This window comes from Vicugna pacos, chromosome 2 (assembly GCF_048564905.1).
Source record: "Vicugna pacos chromosome 2, VicPac4, whole genome shotgun sequence".
NCBI classification, from domain to species: Eukaryota; Metazoa; Chordata; class Mammalia; order Artiodactyla; family Camelidae; genus Vicugna; species Vicugna pacos.
Window position 1 is genome coordinate 14,327,245 of NC_132988.1, and position 10,256 is coordinate 14,337,500.

The 10,256-nt window shown below is 32.7% G+C and overlaps 1 protein-coding gene across 4 annotated transcripts in view; it reads left to right on the forward strand.

Annotated features, from left to right (window-relative positions):
- Positions 1-10,256, forward strand: part of LRBA (LPS responsive beige-like anchor protein) — a 623,871-nt gene that overhangs the window by 269,147 nt on the left and 344,468 nt on the right. For all 4 annotated transcript variants that reach the window (XM_072975847.1, XM_072975846.1, XM_072975849.1 and 1 more), the window contains one exon: positions 8,965-9,131. In XM_072975847.1, coding sequence (XP_072831948.1) covers positions 8,965-9,131 — 167 coding nt within the window. The remainder of the gene's footprint in view (positions 1-8,964; positions 9,132-10,256) is intronic.

The window sequence follows — 10,256 nt, forward strand, 5'->3', positions numbered from 1 at the left end:
TATTTGCATTTGACATACAAATGGAAACTGTAGCCCTGTTTTTAGTATTTTCTTGCCTTTACAAATATATAAAAGCTCTTTTTAGTATTTACTTGCCTTTACAAATGTGTAAAAGCTTTTAAAATAATTTTTTCATTATCAAAAATCTAAAGTAAAAAATTAGAACTTATATTAATCTTCAAATTATTTAAAAATACTGTTTGAAGACTTTAAGTTGTAGAGATAAGAGTCCAACACACTGTATTCAGTCCATTAAAACAATAAGAAATGGAAGCGATAGTTTGATAAGTGTTCTGCCTGTGTTAACCTTGAATGCTATTATCGGGGGGATGATGCTATATCTGTTTCATTGGCTTAGGCTTTTTCATGCTGAGAGAAATCAATACTTTGAGGCGTTGGATGACAGAGGAATCATTTCAGAATTAAAGGTGGCTGTCACACATTGTCATTGGTTGACTTTCTTTTGCTGCTGAGATTTTTAAGCTTTCATTTTTCTAAGTCTTTTTCAGGAGTCTTTGTAAGATTTCTCTGGACAACTTTTTTTTTTTTTATGATTAGACTTCAAATCTGAGTTAAGAGATCAAGAGCAAAGATCTCCAAAATTGAAGTATTGAAAGGCTTCTTAATTTGTTGTCCCTTAGGTGATTTCCCTTTTAAATGGTTTACAATGAGACAAGTAATTTATAGTATAAGTGATTTTGAGATAAATTGTGATATAAGGTGTATACAAAGTGTTTACTGGAAGATATGTTTAGTTAACTGAAAATGCAATACTCTTTGTGTAGCCATGAGAAAGAATGAAGGTAGACCTATATGTCCTGACATGGAATGGTGTATAGTTTGATTTCATTTACATAGGAACTATAGTTTACCATCGACAGTGTCTGCCCCTGTAGAGAACAGTGAAACAGGGAGGAGGTGGAAGGCAGAACTTTCTTTTTATTTCATTTAAGTGATTACTTTTTGATTTGATTTTAAAAGCAAGTATAAGTTTCTTTTTAATTTTAAAAATGTTTGAAACACGAAACATAAAACCAATGCATTTCAAGTGCTTAATTAACATTAAATGTTACTAAATTAGGACAAAGGCTTACATGCTAGTTTAAAAGTTTTAGCCTTGAAAACTGGAATTTACTTTTATTTCACAATATTATGCAAACTTATTGAAAATTTCCTTTATAATCTGTTTCTCATAAAATATACAGAAACTTAACTCTAGGGAAAATGTGCATTTAACATTAATTTACCTCCTTTTCTTGATACTGAAAGTGTTTGTGAGAAGACCTCTGTATATATCTATCCAGTCACAACCCCTTTTGCTCCATTAAGCTAAATAATCTTCTTATATTATGAAATGACTTATTTTCTTCTGTTTTTTCTTTCAATACTTAAATATGGTTTTTTATCATTATAATTTCTTTACCAGTTTTTGAACTTAATATAAATGGCATCAGAATGGGTTTTGCCTGGCATTTTTAGTTCAACAACATTATGCTTGTGAGATTCATTTGATTTGTTACATTTCCCTATTTTGTTTTCAATGCTGTATGATATTCTGTTACATTAGTAGAACAGTAGTTTCTCCTAATCTCTGCTACTGTTCATTGGCAAGTATGTTGTTTCCAGTTTTAACTGTTATGAACAATGCTGCTTTGAACATTTTGTAGTCTTTTGGTGCACATGGTCATGAATTTCTGTAGGGCGGGCTTACTTGACTGTGAAGTGTTCATGTTTTCAATTTTAATAGATGTTGCCACACTCATTGCAAAAGTGTGTACCACTCCCAACACCAGTATGTAGCTGTTTCCATTACTCAGTATTCTTACCAACAACTGATCAGTGTTTTTTATTTTAGAATTCTGGTAGTTGTGTAATGGTGTCTCACTGTGTTTTGTTTTGAATTTTATTTACATTGAAAGTGTCCATCTTTTCTTCTGTTTTTTTTTAACATTTTTTTATTGAGTTATAGTCATTTTACAATGTTGTGTCAGATTCCAATGTACAGCATAATTTTTCAGTTATACATGAACATATACATATTCATTGTCACATTTTTTTTCGCTGTGAGCTACCATAAGATTTTGTGTATATTTCCCTGTGCTATACAGTATAATCTTGTTTATCTATTCTACATTTTGAAATCCCAGTCTGTCCCTTCCCACCTGCCCGTCCCCTTGGCAACCACAAGTTTGTATTCTATGTCTATGAGTCTGTTTCTGTTTTGTATTTATTTTTTTAAATTTATTTTTTAGTTTTTTATTTAAAAAATTTAAGAGATTATATTTTATCTGTTTTTTTACTCTTGTGAAGTACTTGTCTGTCTCTTTCCCAGTTTGTTACTAGTTATATGTCCATTGGTTGTCTATTTTTCTGATTTGTAGAGGGTATTTACCTGTTGATACAGGAGCTAATTTTTAAAATATGAATATTTTAACTACCTTCTTTCCTGTTAATTCCTTTCCTATTAACTTTTAAAAATACTTCTTAAATATACTTTATTGAATGAAGTATACTTATATGAAATAAAATACACTCATTTTAAGTATACAGTTTGATGAGTTTTCACATGTGTATATACCTGTGTAACTGTCACAATCAAGATACGGAAAATGTCTGTCATCTCAGGGAATTCCCTTGTGACTCACTGTGGTCAGTTCCTCTCCATATACACATATGTACCCTAGGCAGCTGCTCATCTGGTTTCTTTTATTATAGATGGTTTTGCACATTATATACAATTTCATATAAGTGGAATTACACAGTAGATATTCTAATATGTGTATTCTTTTGGTCAGCATAAAATCTTTGATATTAATCCACATTGTTGTGTGTGTTACTCTTCTGTTTCTTTTTATTGTGGAGCAACATTACTTTGTTTATCCATTCATCTATAGGTGGATTTTCAGTCCTTTCCAGTATTGGGCTTTTATGATTAAAAGCACTGTGGGCATTTTCATATAATTTATTTTATGTTATCATTCATTTTGAGAAATACCTAGGAGTAGAATAGCTAGATAGTGTTGCAAATACATGTTTAGGCTTAATAAAACAAGAAAAAATGCAATGACAGTAAAGGGCAGAGAGTTATAAGCGCTCTAAGGGAGGATTTTCATGTTTATTTCTGCAAAATATATTAATGTTTAGTATTCTATCCCTTTAATGCAAAATTTGTTGTGTATTCCTTACCTTCTGACATCTGAATTTAAGATTTGTATTATTTCTTTATTAAACATTTAATATTTTCTAATAAAATTTAAAGCTATAAATTTTACTTTAAATGCTGTTACAGCCAATACTCCTACAAATTTTCTGATTTTCCTTATGACTTCATCTTTGATATATAACGTTATTTGGAGATGTATTGTTTAATTTCCAATTACTTTGGAACTTTTCAGACTTTTTTTCACTTTATGTCTTCAAGAATCAAAAGGAACTCTAGATTTCTTTAACTTTTTCTCTGCATGAATTCCTCTTTTCTAGTGGTTTGTGTTTCAGATTCCCATTTTACCTTCTCAATAGACATCTTTACACTTGTTTCACATCGCAAGCTATGGGAAAAATACATTTTCTGGCCTTTGAAAATGTTTTGAGGTTATTTGGTGATTAGTATATCATCTGAGTGTATCTGGCACATAGGATGGAGAGACAGGCATGTTAAAAGATCATATACCACATTACTGAATTATAAAAGGCCACAAGATCTGGCTAGTAGAGTTTGGTTCTAATTGTTTAATATTTTAGACAGTTGTGTACTTTTTTGTGGGTGGGGTATATAAGTCTGTCTGTGTTACACCAAAGTGAATTCTTTTAGAAATAATTCTGGGACTGGTCATAAAAGGGCAGTTAGAAGATGATTTCAAGAGCTGAGTTTTGAGCTGATAAAGATCTGTATTAGGGCAGTGATAAGAATGATTAAGAGGTTTTGCTAAAATGCATTGGTGAGATATGAAGTGAGGGAAATTGAGAAGTCACAGATGACAAAAATAGAGTAGCTTTCTCTTCAGTGTAATAGCATGTTTGGGAGAAAGATGTTAGTTTCAGTTTTGTCCACTTTAAATTTCAGATACTTATTGAATGATTGGAGATTATCCTACAGATGGAAATGTGGGGTCAGAGCTGAAAAATTTGAAAGCCAGCTCTAAATTGATAACAGTACATGATGTGGGTGTGTATGGTATTGCCAAGAGACATTTCACAAGACCTTGAGAAAATGCCAACATTTCAAAGGTGGTCGCGGTGATTACAGGAGGATGATAGAGGAATCTGCTTAATTTTACTCCTCTCTGAGCTTTCATGCAAAGTTCTAGTAATGAATTTGTGTAGAGACATAGCATCTAGAAGGAAAGACTAAATGTGGTGTTGTCTATATTTCTTTATTTACATTTAAAAAGCCAGAATAGATATTTGAGTTATAAATGGCCAGTCTAAATTGTTTCTCTCTTTAGATATTAGTTTATTTTTGCCCTGCAAGTAAGTGAATTTAAGAACTAGGTTTATTTATCTTATATGCTATGATTCTGTGGTAATAAATCTTAAGACTTCTTTAGCAATAATCAAATGTATTTGAATTGTTAGTTCCTAAGATGGTTATTTCTTTTCTTTTTAAGATTCAGATTTTTGTCGGCTCATTGTTGTGATGTTATATTACTTAGTTCATGTGTTACTTAAAATAGGAAAACAGAAAGTTGATGTAATGTAAAATTGAATGAAAACAGGAAAACAGTAAAGTTAATGTAAAATAAAATTGAATGAAAGTTGATGTAAAATTGAGTTAATACTAGGGCTGGCCCTTGATTTTATTGATAGATGGTACCTTTGGGTAGCATCTCTTGGAGTACCTCCACTCAACCTTTAAACGCAAGCACACACAAACAAATATATATATATTCCTTAAGTAACATGTGTTTGATCTTAAAGCATATTCCTTATCTGTACTTGATTTGAATGGTAAGTCAGACATTGAATATGTTACTGTTTTTTGATAAGAATGTGTTCAAATTCCATTTTAAAGATATTTTTAGGAGTGGATACATGCTCATTATATCTTTACAAAACATTCTTGTTTGGTTTCCTTTTACTGTATTTTAAGGTTAGATGTGACTCTAATGTTCCACAATGAGACAGAGATTGATAATCTGGAAAGAATAGCCCTTTAATGTGATTTATATCTATAGATTTTATGTCAGATATGAAAAGTTGCTGTTTAAATTGTAAAGGAGGATCCATTAAAGAACACTTTAAACCATTTTGCTATTTAACTTACCTTGGACTCTTCTTTTTAGAATTATGCGTTTTCAAGCAAACTTTAGTGGCTTACTAAATGTTTGCAAAATATGATTTGATAAAGTTAAATTATTCTAATATTTTATTAAGTAAAGAAGTAATAGGCCATTTAAGTCTTTTTTGAGTACTTTTAGTACATTTAATATGAAGGTATCTGATATTTCAGGGGAGTATAGACGCCAGTTATTTTCTAATTATCATCAAGAATTTTAATTTCCTCTTAACAAGTGAACTTAGACAAGGGCAGACTATGTATACAGTAGGGAATATTGAAGGTGTAAAAATTCTACAGCTATCTACTGTTTTGTCCTGTTGGCGTCAGTGTATGGTTGGGTTAGCAATGAAGTAACCTTTAGAGTGCTGCCTGGTTCCGGGAGCAATCTCTGAAAATATCCATAGCAGTTGACATTTTTGTTACATTGGAATAATTCCCTAGTAGTTATCTTCATTTAAACTACTTCCCTTCAAGTATTTTTTAATTACATTTTCTTTTATTTCCTCAAATCAAATTTTTGACAAACTGAACTATCTGTCGTTTGTTTGGCCCAGTCTTTTATTTTTAATATACTTATGGCACTTGCCTTTCATTTCTTATAAATTAATCTAGTGTTTAGCATGCTTTATTTTCTCCACATCAATGTTTATGTAAAAAAAATACTTTGCCTTTACCAGTGTACAAAAACTAACCTCTTAGAGGTTACCTAGAGTCTTCTAATTATATAATTCTTAGCACTTCTCAAATCCTCTCATTTTACAGATGAGGACAGTTAGACCTAGTGAAGTAAAGCGAGTTAGTTGTCCAAGACTGATAAGAGATAACTACAGGGGGCAGGAAGGGTATAGCTCAAGTGGTAGAGCGCGTGCTTAGCATGCACGAGGTCCTGGGTTCAATCCCCAGTACCTCCTCCAAATATAAAAAAAAATAAATAAACCTAATTGCCTCCCCCTCATAAAACAAACAAACAAAAAAGCAAAACTTGTGGGAAAAAAAAGAGTCTGGTAAAAGAGTAGATCTCTCATGTTCTTACTACAATCAAAAAAAAAAAGCCTAAAAAAAAAAGATAACTACCAAGGATGATGCTTTGTTCTAGTTTTTGTTTTGCTTCCCAATCTTATATTTATTCATATATATATAATACATATTCATATATATATACTATTATTTCTAGTTTTTTTCTTTTTTTTGAGTCCTCACTCTGCATTCCAGAACTTCTTCAGTCTGTTACTTCTTCTACCTGTATTTAGTACTTGGGTCAAATGGTCTTGCATCCTCCTTTCTGAAACTGACCCATGTTTCTGCCTTGCCTTTGCTTTAAGATTTTTTAAACATTCGTCTAAGAATAAGTTGTCTTCTCAAAATGTTCAATTTTCTGTCTTCCTTCATAGACTTTCATATACACCACTTATTATTTTCTATATACCTTTTTATTAAAAATTATTTTTAGCTTCAATTATTTAATGTCAGTGACATAACAGTCAGCCCTCTGTATCTGCAAGCTCTGTATATGTGGTTTCAACCAACCGCAGATAGAAAATATTAGGGAAAAAAAGAATTCCGGAATGTTTCAAAAAACAAAACTTGAATTTGCTTGTGTGCCTGGTAACTATTTACGTAGCATTTACATCATATTAAATATTATAAGTAATTTAGAGATTTTTTAAAGTACAGTCAGCCCTCTGTGTATCTGCAGGCTGCTTCTGCTGATGTGGAGGGCCTGCTGTATTCTTTGTACTGTGGCCATTTTATGAAAGAGATTTAAGCATCTGCAGATTTTGGTGTCCATGGAGGTGTCCTCCTCATACAAGGAAAAACCGTACTTTTATTCCCACTTCCTTCCTCACAGTCGAGAAGGAATGGGGATTCTCCAGGGCAAAGGCTATCAAGCTAATTCAACCTTTGATCCCCACAGCCTAGTGTTTTGCACAGACTAAGAGATACTTGATTCCTTATGTATGTACATGAACACCATGTCAGTTGGGTTGCTTATAGTGTTACGAACGGAAAACCCAATTTATACTGGCTTTCAATGAATGAATAGGAGTTTATAGGTTTTCATAAAAAGTCTTAAAAAGAAGATTTCACAGAAATTCTAATGGTAGGCTGGTCTTTGATTGATCCGGAAGTTCATGATTCCATTTGGAATAAACTATTTCTGTAATTCCTATAGCTCTGCTCCCTTTGGGTTTTGGCTTCATCCTTAGGCTTGTTTCTCTCTTGGTGCATTAAGAGCTCTCAATACTTCTGGAATTCTGTACTTTCTCTTTTACACCCTAAGAGGAAGAAAGGAACTAACCAACAAAACTCCTGACCTTTCTTCTTAATGCAACAATTGGACCAAGTGCCCTTCTCTGAGACAGTTTGTCTTTGTGAGTGTGACTGTTACCTTCATTGGTTTAGGACAGTGAGGCCCTCTTTTGTCGCTGAGCCATTGCTGGGATAGTGTATGGCAAAAGTCTGAATTGGTGTGCAATAGGAAAGGCACGCAATCACAGTGTGTGTCACATACATAAACTAGCGATACTTGTTCCAACGTCAAATTTTTGTTACTCGTCATAGGTTGTGTACTCATCATAGGCTGTGTACACATGTGAACGTATTGTGAGCTTGCATTTGGAGGTTAAGGGGAGGAGCCCAGTAGACCCTGTGACTAGAATTAAGGATCAAGTTTACGTAATCTTTGTTTTTTTATTTTGAGCAATTAATAGATAGTATGGCATCATAAACACGACACCTTAAGTATCTTGAATTCCAGAAGAAAAGAAATAAACATCTTGGAAACTAGTGATTTACTGTATTGGATTATTGCTAAAGAATCTTAAAAAATCTTGAAAATTGATGATATCTAAGACAGTACTTTTCAAACTTTAATGTATAAATCACCTGGAGATCTTATTAAAATCCAGATTTTGATTTAGTAGCTATGGGGTGGGACCTATAATTCTTCATTTTTAGCAAGTTCCTAGGTGATTCTAGTGCTGTTCGTCCATTTTGCATAGCTAAGGTTTAAAAGACCAAGCTTTTTGTCATTTTTAAAGGTGTTGAGAACTAGCTTCGTTTATTATTGTAAGTCACCACTGTGTCTTTTCGGGACTTCTGTGGTAGCTTATAACTGATCTCCATCCTTAACTCTCTTGTCTTCTTACCTTCTGTTCTTTAAATGGCACTATAGTGATCATTTTAATATATAAATCCATCACATCATTCCCCTGCTTAACCTTCCACTGGTTTCCCATTGCATTAGAATAAAATCTCAACTCTTTCCCATCGCTGCACAATACTAACTGGTACAGCCTCGCCTACCTCTCCAAACTCATTTCGTATCATTCTTCCTTTTATTCCCTTTGCCTAAAGTGCTTTGTTGCTGCTCTTCATACTGCTTGTAATGTTGACCCCTGCATTTTCACATGACTAGCTTCTCTTTATTCAGGTCTCTGCTTAAATATTAACCACTTCTGAGTGTATCTTATGAATGACTTCAGAGAAATAAATTCTTAGGGGATTGTTTTTCCTGAGACAGTAGATCATTGCAACTCTGTCGGTTCAGTTAATGAGGGATGTAAAAGTCACTTTAAATTTTTGGTTGGTTCAGTTCATACTAGAGATTATTTTATAATGCATTTTGAAGTTCTTTTCCCCCACATTTTTATAGTATTAATAGATGTTTCTTTTTCCTATCCAAGTCACTGTGTGCCCAGTATTCTGCAGACAAACGAGAAGATGAGAAGATGTGTGACCATTTGATAAGAGCAGCTAAATATCGAGACCATGTGACAGCAACTCAGCTAATCCAGAAAATTATCAACATTCTCACAGACAAGCATGGAGCCTGGGGAAATTCTGCAGTGAGGTAAAGGTTTACCTGTAGGATTTGGCTACTGGTTTTCTGTAGACGGCCTAGGTTTAGATAAATGGCTTTGGATATGATCAAGGCCAGATGAAGAACAGAGTAATTTAATTTTGTATTTTATCATCTACTATGAACTTAAAGTAAAGGGGAAGGAGAAAATCAGTGTGGACACAGTTGGGGACCTTTGTGGATCTCTCAGTTCCCTCAGTTACCTCTAAAAGTATCGTTGCTCATACGTTCATTCATTTTGAAGTGAACTGTTAAGGGAAGTAATTAATGTGGACTGTTTTACTAGCTGCACTTATATCTGAATTTACAAACACAATATTTTATTTTGAGAAACTATTTCCTATTTTACAATTTTAAGTTTTTAGCACATACATTTGAAAACTTAATAGTATGTGTTGTTTTCTTGAATTATGTCGCAAATTGCAGGGCTATGATGATAAAAATGCCTTCCTTAAAATTTTATTCATTACATCTACCTCCTTTTAAGACCATCAAAGTGAACATGCTGTTTTTTTAATGCTAATTTCTAGAACCAATAATTAATTGCCTTCTAGGACTAAGATACTTAGAGAAATCATAAAATTTAGTCTTTTTGGAATATTTTATGCTATAAGTCTTAGAACTGTGTTTTGACCCATTTAAGTAATGTTAATGAATAAATTCTTTATTTTTCCATTAGAAAGATATTTTTAAATTCCTCATTTCTGCATAACTTTTTCTAGAAGACAACAACAAAAAAAGAAAATAGCAAATTACCTGTACATTATATATAGGTGTAGCTGGCTTCTGCTTGTGTTTTAGTCAGTTCATGTGTCTAGCAGATGTCTAAGTCTAGTTTTAGAAATTTTCCAGTAAACAGAAAATGATTTTTAATTTCTTTGAGCTGAACTTGAGTTGAGTTGAAAGCTACCTGATCTTGGGATGTTTCTGTTTTCAGTACAGATACTTTCTAATACAGAGCAGACCTATCACATGACGCTTATCATGAAGAATATGTAAATAAAATGAATTTAATTTCTGGGCATATTTTTGGTTATCAGAGGGAGGAATGCAGGCCAAGAATTTGAGGGCAAAAGGACTGAATAAAGGCAAGAACCATGTTTGTTTGTCTGTTTG